Source organism: Osmerus mordax, chromosome 14, assembly GCF_038355195.1.
Source record: "Osmerus mordax isolate fOsmMor3 chromosome 14, fOsmMor3.pri, whole genome shotgun sequence".
Classification (NCBI taxonomy): domain Eukaryota; kingdom Metazoa; phylum Chordata; class Actinopteri; order Osmeriformes; family Osmeridae; genus Osmerus; species Osmerus mordax.
In genome coordinates, this window is record NC_090063.1 from 13,756,076 (window position 1) to 13,778,957 (window position 22,882).

General features: G+C 47.5%; 2 protein-coding genes across 3 annotated transcripts in view; both read left to right on the forward strand.

Moving 5' to 3' along the window:
* glra3 (glycine receptor, alpha 3) overlaps positions 1-15,340 on the forward strand; it is a 20,519-nt gene extending 5,179 nt beyond the window's left edge. The window contains exons 2-9 of the mRNA XM_067250429.1: positions 3,288-3,412; positions 4,071-4,138; positions 7,585-7,808; positions 8,015-8,097; positions 10,562-10,699; positions 12,365-12,579; positions 13,102-13,248; positions 15,002-15,340. Coding sequence (XP_067106530.1) covers positions 3,288-3,412; positions 4,071-4,138; positions 7,585-7,808; positions 8,015-8,097; positions 10,562-10,699; positions 12,365-12,579; positions 13,102-13,248; positions 15,002-15,340 — 1,339 coding nt within the window. The remainder of the gene's footprint in view (positions 1-3,287; positions 3,413-4,070; positions 4,139-7,584; positions 7,809-8,014; positions 8,098-10,561; positions 10,700-12,364; positions 12,580-13,101; positions 13,249-15,001) is intronic.
* Positions 15,341-17,772: 2,432 nt separating this feature from the next.
* On the forward strand, positions 17,773-22,882 carry hpgd (15-hydroxyprostaglandin dehydrogenase). Of its 2 annotated transcripts, none has more exons than XM_067250817.1 (7): positions 17,773-17,937; positions 18,140-18,263; positions 19,615-19,757; positions 20,523-20,619; positions 21,883-21,959; positions 22,057-22,220; positions 22,355-22,882. In XM_067250817.1, the coding sequence occupies exons 1-7, from the start codon at positions 17,845-17,847 to the stop codon at positions 22,476-22,478; spliced, it is 822 nt and encodes a 273-aa protein (XP_067106918.1). In that variant the 5' UTR covers positions 17,773-17,844; the 3' UTR covers positions 22,479-22,882. The 2 variants fall into 2 exon arrangements, with proteins under 2 accessions (XP_067106918.1, XP_067106919.1); XM_067250818.1 differs by having other exon boundaries at positions 17,778-17,937; positions 19,651-19,757.

Sequence of the window (22,882 nt, forward strand, 5' to 3'; positions counted from 1 at the left end):
TCTCTGTGTGTGTGATTGTGTATGTGTGCATGTGCGTGTGTGAGTGTGTGTCTTTGTGTGTGTGTGTGTCTGTTTGTGTGTGTCTGTGTGTGTGTATTTGTGTCTGGCTACGCTGACGGAATGTCAGTTCAGCTTTTCTTTCTGAGGTGTGTTTGACATGCCTAACATTTACCGGTGCCTCAGAACTCTGACACACACGGCCATCATCCGTGTGTATGTGTTAGAGAGTACATGCATGTGTGTGTGTGTGTGTGTGTGCATGTGAGTGTGTGTGGTTCTTTACCTTCATCAGCTGTACTTTTCAGTAAGTGGCACTTAGAGCATGGCCTGGGAATGAAGAATCACCCACCCACCACCTCCCGCCCAACACACACACACAGTCACACACACAGTCACACACACACAGACACACACACACCCACACACACATACACACAGTCACACACAAACACACACACATAGACACAAACCCACACACACATACACACAGTCATACACAGACACACACACACACACATGCATTTAAACGAGACTGGAATGGGAATATGGATGCCTGGAAGCATGGGCATGGATTAAAGAGCAGAATGAAGAGTTTACTGAAGGAGAGAGAGAGAGAGAGATAGAGGGGAGAGAGAGGGGGAGAGAGAGACAGAGAGAGAGAGAGAGAGAGAGAGAGAGAGAGAGAGGGGAGAGAGAGAGAGAGGAGGAGAGAGAGAGAGAGAGAGAGAGAGAGAGAGAGAGAGAGAGAGAGAGAGAGAGAGAGAGAGAGAGAGAAAGAGAGAGAGAGAGAGAGTAGGGGAAGGACTGCACTGAGAGAGAGGAGGGGATGGAGGGGGATTGAGTGTGTGAGAGATACTGGAGAAGGACAGGAAAAAGGAGAGCATGAAAAAGGGATGGAGGGAGAGAGGAAGGAAAGAGAGAAAGAGATATATAGGAGAACAAAGGGAGCATGGCTGTGCCTGCTTGGTCATGTCCCTAGTCATGTGACATGGGAATATGTAATTTCTCATCCTGCTCTTCTTCCTCTTCCTGCTCCATGCACCATGGGAGATAGAGTCCATACAGCTGTGTGGTAGGTCTCTCTCTCTACGTATCACCTCTCATCTTCCACACTTCTCACCGCTAATCTGACCCATTCTACCCTAATCTCAATTAATCAAACATGTATCCTCCTAATCCAAAATAATCTACTCTAATCGGGGACCTGAACCTATGTAGTAACCATGGGTGTGTGCAAGTGTGTGTTCCCAGATGTGTAGCAGACTGTAATCTGTTGAACAACATCCAGTTAGATGTAAGCATTGACTTGGAAGAGTCAGGGAAGACTACTTATGTGTGTGTGTGTGTGTGTTTAATCAAGCTAGATCGATCGCTTCATAAAAGACCTGCTGTTTCCCTCGCCAGTGGAGCATCACCCCAGTGGTCCTTGGGATGTAGTTACCATAGCTACAGGCCCTTCTTGACTGCCTGACCATGGTGATCTTTAAGGATGCCACATGTTGCTTAAGGGAGATGGCCTAGGGCAGTATGGGAGATGGAGGGTTGAGAGGGTTAGGACTACAACTCCCAAAGAGCAGTAAATAAAGATCAGGGAGATCCTAGGCCCTGTCGCGCAGCTCCACGAGGGGCCCTATCATTCTGTCGTGCAGCTCCACGAAGTGACCTACTGTCGTATGGTGGCCTTATTAGCACTGTGTAGCCAGCCTAGCTCAGGACTATGAATGCATCCATCATTCCTACCTAACAGCCTATACCCAAATATGACCTCTCTGGCTCACTAAGCTGAACACTGCTGATCCAAGCAGGCATGCACACACATACACACACACACACATACACACACACATACACATACTCACTCACAATGTAATACTGCATTTCTCAGCGCGCCGCAGCTTAATCCTGACCTCTGACCCCATGATGTCATTCCTGCTCTGCAGACATCAGGCATTAGAGGGTCAACAGGAAGAGCAGCAGAGGTTCACACCACAGCCAGGAGTCACATGACAACCTCAAACCCCATCAGCTTCATGTGCACACACCACCACACCACTATCCACAGCTACCATCGTCACCTCAGCTACACAGCTGCATCGCGACTACAGCTACAACTGCCATCGGCTCCGTGTTTGCACTTACAGCGCCCATCATCAGCAGAAGGTTTCTCTCAGCACACCAGCGACCCTGTGTGACAACCACCCCGTCCACACCCCACTGAGACATGGAGCTGAGTCGGGGCGGTTGTCACACAGGGTCGCTGGTGTGCTGAGAGAAACCTTCTGAAACGCCGAAATGTCAACAAACGAACTCCGTTTGTTTACATTTTGCATGTCCATGAAGATGGACGTTGGTGTTTGAAGGATCGTGCATGCAGAGAGTGTTTGACTATTTCTGACTTGTCTTACCAAGCATACTTTGGCCTTTAGATGGGTAGATATGTGTGGGTATGTATGGGTGCAGAGGTGTGTTTGTGTGTGTATGTGTGTGTGTGTACCTACGTTTCAACACAGATAACCTTCCCTACCTCCCTGATCAAATATACATTGGCTGTTTGGACTGCCTGGGGACATGAACACACACACACACGCAGAGAGACACAGTGGTGTGCACACCCACTCTACACACTCTTGCACACAGTCTTTCGGTGTGATTGTGTGTGTGCGTGTGTGTCTGTGTGTGCAAGTGTGTGGAATTTGAAAGCAGCTGTGACAGTTGAAAAAGGACGTCAGGATGAAACACAGGCACAGAAGAGACAGACGAGGGGGAGACAATCACCTGAGCTCTGTCTCTTGCTCTCTCACACACACACTCACATACAAGCACACACACACACACAGAGAAGTGGATTATCTCATGTTAGACTGCTCTCTGATCATTAAGCTCCTACACTATGTAGCTTAATCCTTGAACATGTCTCAATACTCAGTACTGGCTCTCCTCTCCCGCACTTTCCTGTCATGTCCTCTCCACTCCTATTCTCTCTTTTTGTCTCCTCCTCTCCTTTACTTTCCTCTCCTCTTCCCAACTAGCACATTTTCTATTACTAAAGAGAACTCTTTCCTGCACTCAACACTCAATTTCTACATCAGTTTCTACCCCCCACTCTCCATCTACCCTCTTCTCTCTCTCTCTCCTGCCTCTCTTCATTTATTCAATCTCTACCGTAGCTGCTCAATGTGAATGATGGTGTCAAAAGGTATTTCAGTAACAGACAGTAATGGAATGACCATTGTCCTACTGTTTCTCTCTCCCTGTGTGTGTGTGTGTGTGTGTTTGTGTGTGTGTAGCCTGGTGGCGTCTAAGGAACCGGACCATGCCAGACGGGCAGTGCCCATGTCGCCCTCAGACTTCCTGGACAAGCTGATGGGCAGAACCTCCGGATATGACGCCCGTATCCGCCCAAACTTTAAAGGTACAGTGGACCTATTCCTGTTAACTGGATTAGGCCCAACTGAATTTCCAGTCTATAAAGAAATATAAAACACCTTGTTGTTGTGTAACAATCCTTGTTAAATTCTTTAGTGGGTCATTTGCAGGACATGTGTACCGAGTGTGTGTGTGTGTGGGCTCAACACGACCAGTGTTGGATGAATAATACAAATGGATGTCCAGCCTAAGGCTAAAACGCCACAAACACATACCATTTTTACTATTGTTCTGAAAAGTTATGTGTCATAGCTTAAAGGAGTATGTGTGTTTGTGTGGATGGAAGCACAGAGTGTGTGTTTGTGTGGATGTGTGGATGTGTGTTTGTGTGTCTGGGTGGATGGGTGGATGTGTGGTCGCATGTGAGCATCCACACGTATGAGGGAGGGAAGCCGGGTTCACTGGAGCGCTCAGGCGAGAGGGGTTGCCCCCCACACACACACACGCACGCACACACGGACGCACACACACACCCCTCCTATATTCCTCGTCCAGCGCTGACAGGGAGAGCCCAAGGATCATCGATCTGTCAGTCAAGTTACACACACGTACAAACACACACGTACAAACACTAACCCATAGCCCCATCTCCATTTCTCTCTCTTTTTTTCACCCTCTCAATCTGTCCATCTCCTCTCTCTCAGGTCCTCCTGTAAATGTCTCCTGTAATATCTTCATCAACTCTTTTGGCTCCATTGCTGAAACCACCATGGTATGTATCTTTCTTGCATACTCACAAAGATCTCTCTCTCACACACACACACACGCACACACAGACTGACCCTAAACCTTTGTTTGTTTTGTCTTGATTTGGGGACAAAATTTAATCATTCAAAATCCTCTTTTTCCTTGTTTTACTATCCTTGAGAATAGTTCACAACAGGAGTTAAACATGCACACACACACACAGGAAGGGAATTTCTCTCTCTCTCTCTCTCTCTCTCTCTCTCTCTCTCTCTTCTCTCTCTCTCTCTCTCTCTCTCTCTCTCTCTCTGTCTCTCTCTCTCTCCAAACACACACACAGGGAGGGTATCTCTCCCTTGTGTTGTTGTTTAGAGTAGAGAAGACAAAGCCAGTGTCAGCCTAGGGCCTGGCCTTGTCATCCTGTTTCAGAAGGAGGCTTGTGCGTTGTTGGCATGTTATGTTGTGTAGCAATGTGTGGCCATTAGCATGTTAGCGTGTGTAGTATGGCATGTGTATTGGGGTGTAGCGTGACTGCGAATGTGCTCTAGGACTTGGGCTTCTAACACCCCAGGGAAGAAACGGAGAGGGGCCTGATATACACACAAACACACACACACACATACACACACACACACGGTGGGCCAGGAACTTGTCAGCTCCACTTGTTTCCTGGGATGACATCTCTCAGACCTGCTCCTCAGGGAACCTTATGTAAGAGGCATTTTAACAGCCCTGCTCACACACATACATACGCATGCACACACACACACACACACAGCTCTGATCTGAGGTGATGTGCTGCAGCAGGATGTGTGTGAGGGCAGTAGGAGAAGCCCACAGTTGGGGCCGAGCGCGCTGGGACTCATGTTCCATTATGTCTCTTACTATGGGTTAGATTATGTTTACGTTAAACCTTACGGAGTGATACATTCACAATATTGAATGTATGCCAATCATTTGGCATACATTTGTTAGGTAGCATGATGATAAGAGTTTTACTGTTTCTTATAGAGAAGCTTGGTCACCTAGGGTCCAGCTACTGAGGACTGTCACCAGGGCGTGTGTGTGTGTGCTTGTGTACTGAGGACTGTCACCATGGCGTGTGTGTGTGTGCTTGTGTACTGAGGACTGTCACCATGGCGTGTGTGTGTGTGCTTGTGTGTGCAACCTGTCTCTGAGTTGATTGTCACATGCGTTGATGAGTCTAGATGGAAGAACAGAAACGAGAGGCTCCCTTGAGCAGACCACAATACACACACACGTACAGACACACACACGTACACACACACTCTGGGATGGGCCGTCTGTTTGATTCTGACAAGGCTAACTCTGCACTGACACGTTCTCTTGTCACACACACATTAACTCCTAAACACCCATGCAGGCAGGCAGGCAGGCACACACACATACACACACACACACTCTCACTCACCCTGTTACCTCTGCAGCAACCGCCTGAATAAGTCAATGGCTGTGGGATGACTCTGCTGTCATTACCACTATCCACACACACACACACACACACACACACACAGAACACACGCACAAGTGCTCTGATAACTAGTCACTGAAGTGATGGAGGTTTTATAAATACTCCAGCAGCCACATACCCAATAAAAGAGTAATTACCCCTTCTTCCCCTTCTCTCAGTCCCCTTTTCTTTGTATCTCTCTCTCCCTTGCCCTCTCTGTCTCTCTCCATCCCACTCCCTCTCTCTCTCTTACTTGTTCTCTCTCGATGCGCTGTGAAGGGATGTTGTTCCACAGGTTGTAACACTCTGCCCCCCCCCACACCTCTGATCGTCACAGGCCCAGGGGAACACCCCCACTTAAGCCTCTTGTCCATGAATCACTTAACGGAGTCGTCTCCTCCCTTCTCCCTCTCCTTCCCTCTCCTTCCCTCTCCTTCCCTCTCTTCTCTCCTCCTTCCTCCTCTCCTTTCCTCTCCGAGCCATCTGGCCCTCGTTCCCTTCTACATCTCCTCATCCCAGGCTGTTTGTGTGTGACAGATTGGTAGATGAGCCTCTGGGGGAATCCTTTAGAGGACCCAGAGATCCAGCAGTGTTGTGATCGCCGTGGAGATGATCACCGTAGAGATGGACCGTTCATAGCCCTGGTTGGCTGGCTGAAAAACTGTCTGGTTGGCCGGTTGGCCGGCTGGACCACTGACTGGCTGACTGCCAGTGTGGTTTTGCTTGGCGTGCGTGTTGTGCAGCAGCAGGTGGATGCATGGGCTGGATAAGAGGCTTTACATCCCAGCGTTCCAGAGTACACTGCCCTGTTGCTGCAGTGGTGACAGACAGCACTGCACTGATTGTTGTTGTTGCTGTTGATTAAAAACATGGATTTAGACTCTGGCTTTCACCTCCTGTCCTATATCGTGTCGTCCTATCCCGTCTCATCCTGTCCTCCTCTGCTGTGTCCTGTCCTGTCTTCCGCTGCCCTGTCTCCTGTCCTCTGCTGTCTTCTGTCTCATGTCCTCTCCTGTCTCCTGTCCTCTCCTGTCTCCTGTCCTCTCCTGTCTCCTGTCCTCTCCTGTCTCTTGTCCTCTCCTGTCTCCTGTCCTCTCCTGTCTCCTGTCCTCTCCTGTCTCCTGTCCTCTCCTGTCTCCTGGTTCCTGTCCTCTCCTGTCTCCTGGTTCCTGTCCCTCTCCTGTCTCCTGTCCTCTCCTGTCTCCTGTCCTCTCCTGTCTCCTGTCCTCTCCTGTCTCTTGTCCTCTCCTGTCTCCTGTCCTCTCCTGTCTCTTGTCTCCTGTCCTCTCCTGTCTCCTGTCCTCTCCTGTCTCTTGTCTCCTGTCCTCTCCTGTCTCCTTTCCACTCCTGTCTGCTGTCCTCTCCTGTCTCCTGTCCTCTCCTGTCTCCTGTCCTCTCTTGTCTCCTGTCTCTTGTCCTCTCCTGTTTCCTGTCCTGTTCTGGTCAGTGGTAGTGAAGAAGAGAGGTCACCCATACACACTCACCCCCCAGGCAGAGAGGGGAAGGGGGAGGATGCATGTGTGTGTGTTTCGTGACAGGATGCATACATGGACCATCACCTCCCTGGGGGGGACACAGTTTATTACCACTGCATTTAAAGATGTAGTAGTGGCAGATGTAATGGAATGAAATAGTGATAGAGAGAGTAAGAGAGAGAGAGTAAGAGAGAGAGAGAGAGAGAGAGAGAGAGAGAGAGAGTAAGAGAAAGAGTAAGAGAGAGAGAGAGAGAGAGAGAGAGAGAGAGAGAGAGAGAGAGAGAGAGAGAGAGAGAGAGAGAGAGAGAGAGAGAGAGAGAGAGAGAGAGAGAGAGAGAGAGAGAGAGAGAGAGAGAGAGAGGAAGGACATGATGGTGATCTGAGTAGACCATTGTGTGGTCCCTCTAGGGGCACTATGTGTCCTGGACTATATTGAAATGTGTGTGTGTTTGTGTGTCCAGGACTATGAAGTGCTCAGGTGTGTGTGTCCAGGACAATGTTGAGATGTGTGTGTGTGTGTGTGTCCAGGACTACCGTGTGAACATCTTCCTGCGTCAGCAGTGGAACGACCCCCGCCTGGCCTACAGTGAGTACCCTGATGACAGCCTGGATCTGGACCCCTCCATGTTGGACTCCATCTGGAAACCAGATCTGTTCTTTGCCAACGAGAAGGGGGCTCACTTCCACGAGGTCACCACGGACAACAAGCTGCTGCGCATCTTCAAGAACGGCAACGTCCTTTACTCTATCAGGTGAGGGAGAGAGAGACAGGGAGGGAGAGGGAATGAGAAAGAGATAAAGACAGAAAGAGAGATAAAGAGAGCGAGAGGGAGAGAGAAGGAAAGAGAGAGGTAGATGAAGAGAGAGTGGATTTTGGATTCTGTGCAAATCTCGGGATGGAAGCTGTGAGGAAATGATGTCAAATGACAACATGCTGATTGTGTGTGTGTTCTTTCAGATTGACGCTAACCCTCTCCTGTCCAATGGACCTGAAGAACTTTCCCATGGACGTTCAAACCTGCATCATGCAGCTGGAGAGCTGTGAGTTCACCCACACACTACCCTACATACACACAGACACACGATCAGACGCAGGCTCCCGCTCACACACAGACCCCTCTTCCCTCCCTGACCATTGTCCAACAGCAGGTTATGTAAGAGCAGTCAGCTTCTACAGTATCCAGGTCATTAACTGATCCATGAAAAGTATCATGAACTTGCTGTGTGTGTGTGTGTGTGTGTGTCTGTGAGAGAATGTCCTGGATGAGCAAGTGTGTGTGCATATGTGAGCATGAGTGTGTGTGTGTGTGTGTGTGTGCACATGTGTGTGAGGGAATTATCTAGTTTCCAGTCTCCAATTAAGGTAACGGACTTCTGGAAAATAATATAGAACAATAGATTCGAAAATAATACAATGGACCAATTTGTGTGCTGCTCGCATTATCCCAGTCATTAAATGTACCTCTCTGCCACCCCCCACCCCCCTCTCCCCCCACCGCTATGAGACTGACCATGAGATGTGTGTCGTGCCAGTGTCCTACAGACAAAAATAATTCATCTCCTCATGCCCCCATGGCTGTGTGTGTGTGTGTGTGTGTGTGAGGAGCGAAAAGGCTTTTAATCCAGCCCCTCTGTCCCAGCACTTTGTCCCTGTTTATCTCCCTCCAGTCAAAACATCACTAAGAGAGAGAGAGAGGGATAGGGAGAGAGAGAGAGAGGGATAGGGAGAGAGAAAGAGAGAGAGAGAGAGAGAGGGAGAGAGAGAGAGAGAGAAAGAGAGAGATGGATAGGGAGAGAGAGAGAGAAAGAGAGAGAGAGAGAGAGAGAGAGAGAGAGAGAGAGAGAGAGAGAGAGAGAGAGAGAGAGACCCAACAGCACTCTGGTAGCCCAGGACACACTGTCACATCTCTCCCTGGAGCAGAAGGGGACAGACTGGTACAAGAACACTCTTAGAGCACAGAGGCCGCACACTCACACACGCACGCACGCACACACACACGCACACACACACACACACACACAGAGACAGAGAGAGATGCAGAGCCCACGGCGGGCAGCACTCTGATAACCCAGAACACACATTCCGACTTTATTTTGTTGCACAAACACCTTGTTCTGTTCCCTACAGACCCTCACGCAGATGGAGAAAATGGGTGAAAGGGAGATAGAAGGATGAGGACGGTGGTTGAAGGAGAGGTGGTGATGGAGAAATAGAGACAGCAGTATAGACAGACATGAATAGCTATATAAAGAAGCAGGAAACCCTTCTAATTACTCAGTCATAATTTATTCATCTGTTCATCCCCTCTCCTCCCCCTTCCCTCTTCCCTCCTCCTCCATCTCCCAAAGGGAGAGTGGGTGGTGCAGTCTAACGCCTGGAGTCCCTAGTTGTCCTCATTTGTTAGTTCATCCAGGAGTTAGTCTGCTCCTAGACCATTCCAGCAATTAGCCTGGTTCTGGCCCATTCCAGGGGCTTGCCTGGTCCTTTTTCTAGTCCGTAGACCAGGGTCGAGATGAAAGGAGAACAGGGTCATAGTTGTAGTCTAATCTGATTGGACAATGAACTGTTAGAAAAATTGTATTGGACTATTAGTCATGTTGAGGTCAGTTTGAGTCATACTGCAGAGACTCATCCACTGAGATTCCCCGTCATCTCCTTTTCTTCCTCTCCTCTCCTCCACCCCCTCTTCCTTCTCCTTTTCTCTCCTCCCCTCTACCAATAGTCATTTGTCTCCAGTTTCCTCTCTCTCCCACCCTGAGGCACGAGAGGGAGAGAACCGAGCGAGATAGAGAAAGACAACAGAGAGGCAGGAAAGAGAAAACAGGCAGAAAGAGAACACAGAGACAGGCAGAGATAGAGAGAGAACAGAAAGATGGAGAACAAAACGAGAGAGAGAACAGAAAAATAGAAAGAGAACAGAACTAGAGAGAGAGAACAGAACGAGAGAGAGAACAGAACGAGAGAGAACAGAGAACGGTTGTTTGAAGTAAATGTGACATGACTCCTCCAGCCAAACTCATATACTGAAAGGGTTTTATTTTTAGTATCTTCACTGAGACGATTCTACACCTCTGGAGTTCCGTCTCCATGGTTATAAATTCTTTCTATTCCTCCTTCTCTCATTCTCTCTTCCCCTCTCTTCTCCTCCCCTCATCCTCCTCTCCTCTCCTCATCAATCTGACCAGTATTTGTCAGACATCTGTTATTCTATTGTTACTGAAGGCCTCTTCTAATGGAGCACTGTTACCTGAGGTGTTCTCTCACACATACGTTCATGCCTCTCTCCATAATGTGTCTATTGACTCACTAGACTGAGCTAAATGAACATCAATGATTTCCTGTCCACTAAGAAGAACTTCCTGTGTTCTGGATCAATACATGTTCTATAACAAGGTGTTATAATGAAGACTTATATTAATGAACGCAAAAACACAAATCTTTCTATCATTCTGTGGTGATATGTGACTGTGCTGACTCATGTCGCGCCACTCTCCCCTTCTCCAGTTGGCTACACTATGAACGACCTGATCTTTGAGTGGCAGGAGAACGGACCAGTCCAGGTGGCCGATGGGCTGACCCTCCCACAGTTCCTTCTCAAGGATGAATCAGATCTCAGATACTGCACCAAGCACTACAACACAGGTAGGACCTTGGAGCAGTCAATCAAGAAAGCTATCAACCAATCAGCATGCGCCTTCATCTTTCAAAACCCACCCAATCCTAAACACACAATGACTGTGAATTGTTCTCTCTACTTTGGTCTCTCTACGTGGCCTCAACTCTCCCATGTGTCACGTTTACAACTGTGTGTCCTGTAAATGTGATTGTGTGTACGTGTGTGTGTGGTGAATTATGGAGCAAACGAGTTGCATGTTTCATGAGCTGTCATGTCCACAATTCCTCCAATCCCTTCCTCCTTCCTCCCTCCTTTCATGTATTCCTCTAACCCTCCTTCCTCCATACAAGCTTTTTTACCTGAACAGAGCAGGAGAGAAAGAGAGAGAAAGAAAGAGAGAGAGAGGTTGGGGACGAGAAAGAAAAAAAAGATGGAGAAAGAGAGAGAGGGATAATTGGCGTATGATTGCAAAGTCTTGTTTTCTCTCCTTTCGCTTCCTCAATTATGCATCCTTCCATCCCTCCATACCTCCATCCTTCCATCCCAGACGCCTGCACTCCTGTGAATATATAGAAGATAAACGCGATCAGCTGGTAAAAACAATCTGGTACAATCACACACTTCATCAATCGACACACACACGCACACACACATACACAGTTACACAGGTCACACTCTATGACTGAGTTTTTCCTTTGAGACATTTTTGACTTCAGGGCAAATGTCTGTTCAACTTGGGAAGAAAGCACCAGAGAGAGACGGAGATGAAGAGATGGGGGGGAGAGGGGGGGGGTTGAAGATGGCCAGTGTTCTGTAACTGTGATATTGATTCTTTGATTGACAGGTGCTCCCTGAGGTGACATGTTGCAGCATACACACAAACACACACACACACACATACACTTACGAACACAGATACACACACGCACATGCACACCCTGTATGTGGGTCGTTGTTCTTCACAGCATAGGATGAGGATTAAAACTGTAATACAACCATGATGTAACATTAAGACTGCATTAACACAGCACGCTACATGCCTGAGAATAAGGGAGGTAGGGCTGAAAAAGTGGAGGGATGGATGCTACCATGTTGTGATGGGACATGTCACAAAACCCACCCAATGTTAGTTCAGTACAGAATGTACACTGCTTCTCCTCTCCCTTCCTCCTCTCTCTCTCCCTTCCTCATCTCTCTATCCTTCCCTCCTCTCTCTCTCCCACCCTCCCTCCCTCCTCTCTCTCCCCCAGTCATCTATTTGTTAGCTGTGGTCTGTCTTCCGTGAGGGTCTCCTGTGGTCCAGCAGGCTGTCACTCACACAGGCCTGCTGTGGGGTCTCCCGGCCACATCTGCAAGGGCCAGGGTGGTCAGAGTCTGCGTGTGTCTCAACACCCACACACTCACCATTAGCCTTTAACAGTCAGGCCTTGTTAGATCACAAACACAAACACACTCACCTCCCTGAGTGTCTAGAAGTTTCTCATCAGGTCACTGCCTCAATACGGACAGAACAGTTAGTCTGCAGGGGTATGTGTGTGTGTGGGTGTGGGTGGGTGGGTGCGTGTGTGAGAGAGAAAGAGAGATTTAACAAGGCATGACCAACAAAGGCTGATGCTAGTCTTACCAGACCCTCTGCCCCCCAGGTGAGACAGTAACCCTAACCCTCTGCAACCCTCCCCCCACCCCCTCAGGTAAGTTCACCTGTATCGAGGTGCGTTTTCACCTGGAGCGTCAGATGGGCTACTACCTGATCCAGATGTACATCCCCTCCCTCCTCATCGTCATCCTCTCCTGGGTCTCCTTCTGGATCAACATGGATGCCGCACCCGCCCGCGTCGCCCTGGGCATCACCACGGTGCTCACCATGACAACACAGAGCTCCGGCTCCAGGACCTCCCTTCCCAAGGTCAGCCAATCACACGCAGCCCTGGACCTGTCAGTCATTCAGAAGGGATAGAGGAGAGAGGGTGTGTGTGTGTACAAGAGAGATAGAGAGAGTGGGGTGGCTATTTGTTCATGTGTAAGAACAACAAAGTGACATTTACATGGGAACCTTCCCTGTGTGAGTGTGTGTGCGTGTATGTGTGTGTGTGTGTGTGTATGTGTGTGCGCACGCATGACAGACACATGGTCTGCCTCTGTTGTCTTATATAACTTCATGTAGAACTCTGCCAGATTACAGCTGACACTGAGAGCGATTCTGAGTGTGTCTGAAACTGAAACACACACTAGATCACACATAATCTGTTTACACTTTGCTGAAGGGTTTCTGAGCTTACTCTATAGACATCTGAGAACTGCCTGTCTGTGTGATGACCTGTAAATGTGTGTGTGTGTGTGTCCAGGTGTCCTATGGGAAAGCTATAGATATCTGATGACTGTCTTTGGGATGAACTGCCAATATAAATGTGTGTGTGTGTCTTTCTAGGTGTCCTATGTGAAGGCTATAGATATATGGATGGCCGTGTGTCTCCTGTTTGTCTTTTCCGCTCTGCTGGAGTACGCCGCCGTCAACTTCGTCTCCCGGCAACACAAGGAGCTGCTGAGGTTCCGTCGGAGGAGGAAGAAGACCAAGGTACGAAACATCTGAACAACTGAGAATACTGTGGGGGGGAGGGGGGGGGGGCTGGGTGACTGACGGCTGGATTAGAGATTTTAAAAAGTTTTTGGTCATTGGGATTTGACAGAATAAATCCAAGATCTCTAATTACACCCAGGACGGCGGACTTCCAAACATAAACCAACACTGCCATCCTGTGGCCCCAGATTGGAACTGTAGGCAGCAGACATGGACTGTACTTATTTAACGATCACGTCTCTGCTTCAACAGTGTGTCCAGTCCGTCTATTTTCTTTCTCTCTGCCTGTCCGTCTGCCTCTCTACCTGTCTGCATGTCTGCTCATCTCACCTGTTCTTCTACTGTGCTGTGTGGATGTGTGTCTGCATGCTGCCTGTGCTGCCCCCTGCTGGTCGTGCTGGGTGTAGGGCGAGGGAGAAGCGGAGGGTTGTGGAGGAGGTTCTGGAGGGCCGGTGGACCCCTGTGAGCTGGCTGAGTCCCTCCGTCGTATTAATGGCCTCAGGAACCCAGAACCCCTCTACGGTTCTATGGGGAACATCTATGGTTCATCCTACATCCGGGTAAACTACACTGGAACACTCTAGAACCTAGACCTGAACGGAACACTCTTGAACCTAGACCTGAAAGGAACAGAACCCCTTACAGATCCCCCGTAGAACAACCTGTGTGTATGTGTGTTAGACCAGAGGGTAAGCTGTGTGTTTGTGTGTGTATGTGTGTTTAACCTGACGGTCAGTTGTGTGTGTTTAACCAGACGGTAAGTTGTGTGTGCGTTAAGACAGATGGTAAGCTGTGTCTGTCTTTAAGACTATTTGTGTCTGTGTGTCTGTGTGTGTGTTGGACCAGGCAGTCAGCTGTATATGTGTTCATAGACCAGTTGTGGTGTTCTGAGTTTGGAGTTCTCTGCCTGTGTCTCCTCAGACCAATAGAGGCATTCCTCCTGAGTGATTTCACAACTCTTCCGTGCTCTCTGTTTGTCCTTCCTTTCCTCCTCACCCTCCTCTCTCTACATTGTTTCCTACCCTTTATCTACTTTCCTTTCTTTCCATCTTCCCCTACTCTCCCTACACTCTCCTCCCTCTCCCACCCTACTTTTAAAGTATGCCTGTTTGCAACATTCCCTCCTGCAAACACTAAAGCGCATTTCTGAGAGAAAATACGAAAAACGAAAGAACAAAATTCTTTCTTCTCTATCCTGTTCTTCTGTCTTTCTTCTCTCTGTTCCACATGATCCCAGATTCCTGAGATCACAGACAGGTCTGGACTCAGACCAGACTGTTGCTCTCTCCCATGTGGAACTGATGCACTATTATCTCTTGTAGACATCTTATCAGTGGACTCAATCCAAGCCAGTTTTCTGCTCCTATTGTGACTATTAACGTTTCATTGTTTCTACAAATGTTCTGATGAGAAATGACATTTTGTTACGGGAATGTTAAGGTTTACTAAGCTGAGAACATTTAGTCCCAGAAACGATGTGGGCCTATCCTTTCAAAATCATCACACATACAGATACAAAATATAATAATTCAGGCTGAAGGCAGAAGCACTCTGGCTGAGAGGGTACTGGAGGAGAGGATGGGAGAGACGTGTGTTTAACTGTTGCCAGGTCATCCTGTCCTCTCTGGAACTCCCCAAGCTGAGAAAGTGAGGGTTGGAGAGGAGGAGTAGGAAGGGGGAGGGGAGGGAAGAGAGGAGAGGCAGGACAGTACGTATCACGTGACCTCTGACCTGTGTGTTTCCTGTCCAGGAGGAGGACGTGCGTGAGAGTCGATTAAGCTTCACTGCCATGGCAACCTCGGGCTCCGCCCCCGGTAAAGAGGGCGCTATCGCCAAGACGACCTCTAACAATGCCGCCACCCCTGCGGGACCCACGGCAACCGGTGCGGGGCCTACCGCAACCGGAGGAGGGGGCGGGACCGGCCCCGGGTCCAAGTCCCACGAAGAGATGAGGAAGTTGTTCATCGACCGAGCCAAGAAGATCGACACCGTCTCCAGAGCTGGATTCCCACTGGCCTTCCTGTTCTTCAACATCTTCTACTGGGTCCTCTACAAAATACTGAGACATGAAGACTTCAACAAACCCTAGACAACAGCAGGAGAAGGGGAGGGTGGGGAGGTAGAGAGAGGAGATGAAAGAGGAGATGAGAGACACTAGGAGACAATCTAGGTAGGGTGAGGAGGAGGTTGGGGGAAGAAACAAAGGACAGAATCTGAAACAGTCCCATGACCCACGTTTGCGCTCCTCCCTTTTCAGCCCACACACAAACATACACACATATTTTCTCTGCAACTCAGCAGATGTTTTGTCAGACTCTCTGGACAGACTGACCCTGGCGAGAGTCACGGTGGAGACACACCTAAGGACTAACTGACTGAGTAACTGCCCAAGCATACAGTCCTTTAAGCGTTAGCTGCAATAGATAACTAGCTGAGTGACCATTTAACTAACAAGAAAAATTGCTGAGTAGCTATCTAACTAGTTTCTGCACATATCGAATAGAGATGTCTGTTTCACCACCAAACTGACAGTCCAGATTCTCAACACTGTCACTGGCTTTCTCAGAAAAAATACAATAAGACGCAAAAACATATATTCAAGAATCCCACAGTCACTCACTATGCAAACAGAAAACAGAATGGAATAGAGAAGATTCAGCCCCACCAACCCCAAAGATACTGTTGATTAGCACACACACACTCGCTCCCAAACACACACACACACACACTCGCTCACACATTCACACACACACGCATGCACACACACTCCTCCTAAACACTGTTTGTAACACTGTGTCTTACAGCTCTACTGCCAGTCTAACATTGTTCCTTCCAATGGGGTTAGATCCCCCCTCCCCACCTCACCCACACATGCCACAAAGGTTTACCTGCGGTCTACCGATGGACATATAGATCAGTGTTCCCACGGGTTTATATCTGGCTGGTCTGGTACCTGTTCTTTGTTAGGGGGACAAAGTTAATGTACTGAGAGATTACAGACATTCAGTTATTATAAATAACAGAGCTGTATGCATTGCTTGACTGAAAATCTTATTTAAGTTGTTCAAGATGGTTATATAATTATTATTTTTTAAAGAGGGTATATTACATACAGTATGATTATATATATATATATATATATATATATATATATATATATATATATATATATATATATATATATATATATATATATATATATATATATATGTGATATTACATACAGTATTGTTTTCTTTGGTTTGAAGAAAACTGATGTAAAAAAAAAAAAAGTGTGCATCACATACTGGGTATTTATCAGGGGTTCTGTCACACTCACCCACACACGGTATCCAGTTTCACCACAGAGAGCTCACTGCCTGACAGACCTGTGTTTCCTAGGCTTCTCCTCCCTGACCAGACTCTCAAAAGACAGTAATAATCAAGGTTACTACTCTGACTGTGACATGTGACCAGGACAGGTAACCTGGATAGGTTCCAGGTACCAGGTATCCAGACAGCTACTGGGACAGGTAGCAGGTACTAGAACAGGTACCAGGACAGTTTCCCATGCACACACATTACTTAACGTGCTTTCTTACATGTGACACGACATGTTTCTTAATGAGCTTACCCACGTCTAGAGATTTGAATACCCACCTCTTCACGTCAGTGTTTGACGCTATTATACACACAGTAGGAAACCAGGAAGTATATTTATTGTACATTTATATTACATGTGACAAGATCATTTATTTTGTACAAAAAAAAAGTTACTAAATGTTCTGCATGATGATATTAATGTATTCTTTTTTTGGAAGGGGGACTGTGTTGAACATGTTTGTGTCGTGTTGCTGTGAACTGGGAGGAGAGAGCACACACATGCGTGTAAAAACACATGCTGTCTTTGTGTACATCTGTAAATACTTTTCATATCTGAAATAAAGCCACTGCTGGAGGTCGAGGAAAGGCTTTGACTGGTCAATAATGTACAGCAGAGGACACACCAACACAGTCCAGATCTGGTGACTTTCATCTGCTGTGTGACTGAACAGGGAGTCAGATGGCTGAGTGGTGAAGGAGTCGGGATAGTAATCTGAAGGTTGCCAGTTCGATTCCCAGCCGTGCCAAATGACGTTGTGTCCTTGGGCAAGGCACTTCACCCTACTTGCCTCGGGGGAATGTCCCTGTACTTACTGTAAGTCGCTCTGGATAAGAGCGTCTGCTAAATGACTAAATGTAACATTGCTTCACCTGTCAGGTGACCTAAGGGACAGATTACAAAAGATTGCAGGTTTGAATCCTAAATTGAGGGTGAGGCTTTCTTTGCCAAACTGCAGACTGTGGTGTGTGATTGTAGGTTGGCAGATTAATAGGCTGCAGACTTCACTCTACCAGGAGGAAGTGTCTAAATCAGCATACTTCTCCCCCCCCCCCCTCTCTTTCTCTCTTTGTGGGAGGGCAGGTATGACAACTTGAAAGACGAGACGCTGCCATTATCCGCGGGAGTTTATTTAGTAGATACACCACACGCCGCCCCCTCGTGACGGGTAAACCAGGGATACATAGGTACCGTCCCGCCGCGACGTTCCGCAAAACAACCGTATCCTGGATATGGCGCTACGCGGAAAAGTGGCACTGGTCACCGGCGGCGCGCAGGGCATCGGTTGTGCTGTTGTGGAGTCATTGCTAAAGAACGAGGCTAAGGTTAGAACGTCGTTAATTTGCTAAAACACACCGGTTCACGGGTTTTATCACTTTATGTCGCGCGTCTTTTTCCACGCTCGCGGCTTTCGTTTGATGCGTCACCGAGGAAGATTTCTCTGAAGAAAGAATTCTCGTCTGGAATGTGTTTTCCAACTTTTGACAAATAAATGATTCAACCGGACATGCGTCTATGTATCCACAGGTCTCCATAGTGGATCTAAATCAAGAGGTAGGAGAGAAGTGTAAGAAACAGCTGGACGAGCAGTTTGGAGTCGGTAACTGCAGCTTCATCCAGTGCGACGTGACCGACGCGGCTAAGCTTCAAGGTGATGAGAAAAAGCTTGTTTAAAATAATGTTGTCTTTCCGCACAGCAATTCCTTCATGCATTGTGCTGTCTTCTATATCATGATCTAGACTTCTAAAGAGTTTATGACGGTGCTTAGATTTTGGTAAGTGTTCCCAAATTAACAACCTATCCGCTGTTAACATGTATCGTTTAAACATAGTTTAAAGTGAATATGTTTGTTTTAAAAGGCATTCCAATCCGCCCGAGGCCTCGGCACAGGAATGTTTCCAATCCTACATCTGCGCTAGTATGGATAGTAAATTCCTTTCGCAGTTTAGACGGACTACCTGGCTGGCGACATGTAGGACTATAGCTATCTTGGAGAGACGGTAGTACACCTGTAGAAGTTAAAACCACTGATAAAGAAGTAGTTCAATTGTCAGCTAATTTAAGGTGGCTGAGCGGTGAGGGAATCGGGCTAGTAATCCGAAGGTTGCCAGTTCGATTCCCGGTCATGCCAACTGATGTTGTGTCCTTGGGCAAGGCACTTCACCCTACTTGCCTCGGGGGAATGTCCCTGTACTTACTGTAAATCGCTCTGGATAAGAGCGTCTGCTAAATGACTAAATGTAAATGTCAATTAATTAGAAGGGTGCTGGTTCGATTCCCGGCCATGCGAAATGACGTTGTGTCCTTGGGAAAGGCACTTCACCCTACTTGCCTCGGGGGAATGTCCCTGTTCTTACTGTAAATCGCTCTGGATAAGAGCGCCTGCTAAATGTAAATGTAAATACGGACTCAGTCGATATAACGCCACTTGTAAGTAGTTTACATACCTTGAGAAAGTTAGCTAACATAGCGTTGTAAGTTAACACAAGCTAGCACAAGCTTTACAACGCTGGCGTAGGCTACTTAGCTAGCTCACCCAGCAGACATTCGTCAGGCGGATTAATATCCAGTATGACACCTGCTTGGTCTGTCCTCTTACAAGAGAGGTGATACAGGGAGGGAGGAGAAGAGGAGGGGCAGTTACAATTGATGGTTGTTGTGAGGAATGTTTGTGTAACGGCAGGTGAACGCAGATACAAGTTATACCGTCTCTGGGTTGAGACAAAACTGTTCTGCCGGTTTTGGAAAAAAAAATCCCATAAAGTGTACACCGTGTTAGTCACCTTAACAATGATATGGATGCAGTTTTATGAGGCTGGCAGCCGAGCCGCGTTTTTCCTGTCAGTCCTCCTGACATAATCTTTTATGTTCACCAACACTTACATCTGTCCCTCCCTGACGCCTCTGTGCTGTCCTAACCTTCTCCTCCCCCTCCATAATTGGAGGTACTACATGAATAATGTGCCCCATGAAAAACATTTTTTTATTGGGATCCATTTAGTATCTATTGAGCCCACTGACAACAACCCTCCCTCAGAAGCGTTTCAGAGCACAGTGGATCAGTTTGGTCGTCTGGACATCGTAATCAACAATGCCGGCATCAACAACGAGAAAAACTGGGAGAAAACCATTGAGGTCAACCTTGTGAGTTACACATCCTTGTTGCACATTGTTCCATCCTAGTTACTAGTTACTATGAGTTGCACAGTGTTCCATCCTAGTTACTAGTTACTATGACTTGCACAGGGTTCCATCCTAGTTACTATGAGTTGCACAGGGTTCCATCCTAGTTACTATGACTTGCACAGGGTTCCATCCTAGTTACTATGACTTGCACAGGGTTCCATCCTAGTTACTATGAGTTGCACAGTGTTCCATTCTAGTTACTATGAGTTGCACAGCGTTCCACCCTAGTTATGAGTTGCACAGCGTTCCACCCTAGTTATGAGTTGCACAGTATTCCATCCTAGTTACTAGGAGTTGCACAGGGTTCCATCCTAGTTATCATGAGTTGCCTCATGTCCTTGTAACCATGGTACAAGGTAAGTGAAACTCAGCAGAGGATTTCTGTGCAGAGAATGTAGTTCAATACAGAGAACTCAAATGTCTGTGTTACACGTGAAAAAACATGCAGACAAGGACAAATATTTCCCCCCTAAAATGTCAGAGTGCCAACTGACCAACTATTGATTGCTAGTCAGGTGAACTCAGACTGGCCCAGTAACACGTCTGCATGTTACTGATTTGGACATCCCCACCATGTCTCAGGTGCACTAGACCATGACTGCTAGTCACACACACACAGATCAGATAGGCGGTGATGCTCTAGTTCCACAGACCACTCTCTCTCTGTAGATGTTTTCTACCAGAGCACCTACCGTGTGTGTGTGTGTGCTCCTCTCTCTCCAGACGTCAGTGATTAAAGGAACCTACCTCGGTCTGGAACATATGAGTAAAGAACACGGGAAACAGGGCGGAGTTGTCATCAATGTGTCATCCATGGCAGGTAGGACAGGTCTCCCCTGAACCCTGAGCTAGTCTGCCCTGAGCCCTGAGCTGGTCTTTGAGCCTGTGGGACTGTTGTTCCAGTGTCAGTCAGCCTGGGACACAACCTCCTCATGACAAAGCCAGTACCAGTTTATCCCGAGTCACAAATGTAGAAAGGGAGACAGTATTTGTGTGTCAACTGTTGGTTTAAGATGACCTCCTATACTGCAAACTCCCAACTTTTCTCTCCCTCTGTCTTTATACACACCCCCATTCCAGTAAAGGAGATTAAGTATATTTGTAACCACAGCTCTTGCAACACCAGATTTCTAAGGGACAGTTCACTCTCTTTCCCCTTGCCCACCCCTCCTGCTTCTCAACTCTTACAAAGGTTGAGCTGTAGTTCTCTAGGTTCTCTAGGTCTTTGCTTGGCTTGGGCTACATAGGAACATACTTTGTTCAGCTGTGTGTGTGTGCGTGTGTGTGTGTGTGCATACAAATGTGAAGGAGAGAGAGATGGGTGAGTGTTTCCATATCAGCAGCGCACTCATTGAGAGTCAGGGGCCATCTGGAGCAAACATGGAACAACATGTTTGGACACACACACACACACATACAACAGGTAGCCACATGTCTGGATACATTTGCATACACACATACACACAACAGGCAGCAACATACACTTTCTCTAATCTACACACACACACACTCTACCTTAAATCTCCTAGCTCTCCAGTTCAGCCAAGGTTCTGAGGAAGCTTGAGCTGTAAATATTTAAAGTGATAGAGTTGGACTGAGACAGGCTGGCGGCCTGTTCAGCATTTCAGACAATAGTCCTAAACACCTTCTCCCAGGCTGGCTGACTAGCTGGCAGGTCTGGAAAAGCCTTTTAGGATCACTGCTGCTTCTAGGCAGGGACAACATGAATCCTAGAAAGAACCAACAGGCTTCCAGCCAGCTAACCAGTCAGTTATTTATAATGATCTTGACATTTCCTGTGGTCAAACCAGCTGTCACAATCAGATCAGTTTGTGTGTAAGACATATTTTGTCTTAAACACATTCTCTCTTTCCTAACCTTTTCTCTCTCACACACACTCCCTGACAGGTTGAGGGCTAGAGAGAGGATAGACGAAAGGAGATAGATGAGATCCAAACAGAAGCACTAGGTGCTAAGATGTGTGTGTGTGCCCTGCTGTGATAAGGCATGGTAAACATTAACTCTGTGTCTATACAGATGTACCTCCAGTAACCCTTCCCTTTTGGTTTCCCCCTCTCCCTAGCATTCTTCCACTCCCCTCACCAGCCTGTTTACACAGCCACCAAGCATGGAGTCATAGGCTTCTCCAGAGCAATGGCGGTGAGACACACACACACACACGCATGCTCGTCTCTCAAGTTCCTAAACAGACACATGTCTGGACATGCCTCTGTGTGTGTGTGTGTGTGTGTGTTAGGACGCCTCAGAACATGGTGACTATGGGGTGAGGATCAACACTCTGTGCCCAGCCTTTGTGGACACACCCCTGCTCCATTCTGTAGAACTGGAGGAAAACATGGGCAAGTTTGTCAAGTTCAAAGATGACTTCAAACACCGCATGCGCAAGTTTGGAGTCCTGACGTAAGTAAACATGAAAGGGAAGGAGAGAAATGGGTGGAGAGGAGAGTGGAGCGTTTGTTTGGACCATGAATGAATGAAGCTGTGATCACCTTCATTCTTATCTATAAACATATGTACCCTCCCACCCCCTCCAGACCATCTCTGGTGGCTGAGGGGATGATGATGATGATCACAGACAGCAGGCTGAATGGAGCAGTGATGAAGATCACCTGTTCTAAAGGGATCCACTACCACACCTACGAGCCCCTGTCAGCCTGAATGCATTCACCCACCCCCGTCTCGCCAGATGACTGCCCCTTGGGTTACTGCTGTCAGGCACACAATGCAGCGCCAGTACACAGGCAGGAAGTTCAGGATGGCACTAATATCAACCATGAAGAAGAGTTAGTATGCTCTTAGACCAACAGCCAACACGCAGCATTGCTTAATCTTCCTTCATACGCACATGGAGACGGCTGCAATTATTGAATCCTTCCATTTGATTGGACCAGCAGGATCATATTCTGGCTCGACTGGTTATCATGTTGTTTGTGGTTTTTACATCTTAAAATGTACAGAACTTCTTTTAAAATCTTATAAAGCAGTGTTTGCCCCTGTATATATGTGTAATTATATATACTTATCTGTTTTAGTCCCAAAAAATAAACTAGCATGAACTGTCA

What these genes read in the sequence shown, in the direction of transcription:
- hpgd (XM_067250817.1), top strand. Translation starts at nt 17,845, where the DNA reads ATGGCGCTACGCGGAAAAGTGGCACTGGTCACCGGCGGCGCGCAGGGC. An exon ending in GCTTCTCCAGAGCAATGGCG is followed by an intron (nt 21,960 to 22,056) that starts GTGAGACACACA and finishes TGTGTGTGTTAG; the next exon opens with GACGCCTCAGAACATGGTGA. An exon ending in CGCAAGTTTGGAGTCCTGAC is followed by an intron (nt 22,221 to 22,354) that starts GTAAGTAAACAT and finishes CACCCCCTCCAG; the next exon opens with ACCATCTCTGGTGGCTGAGG.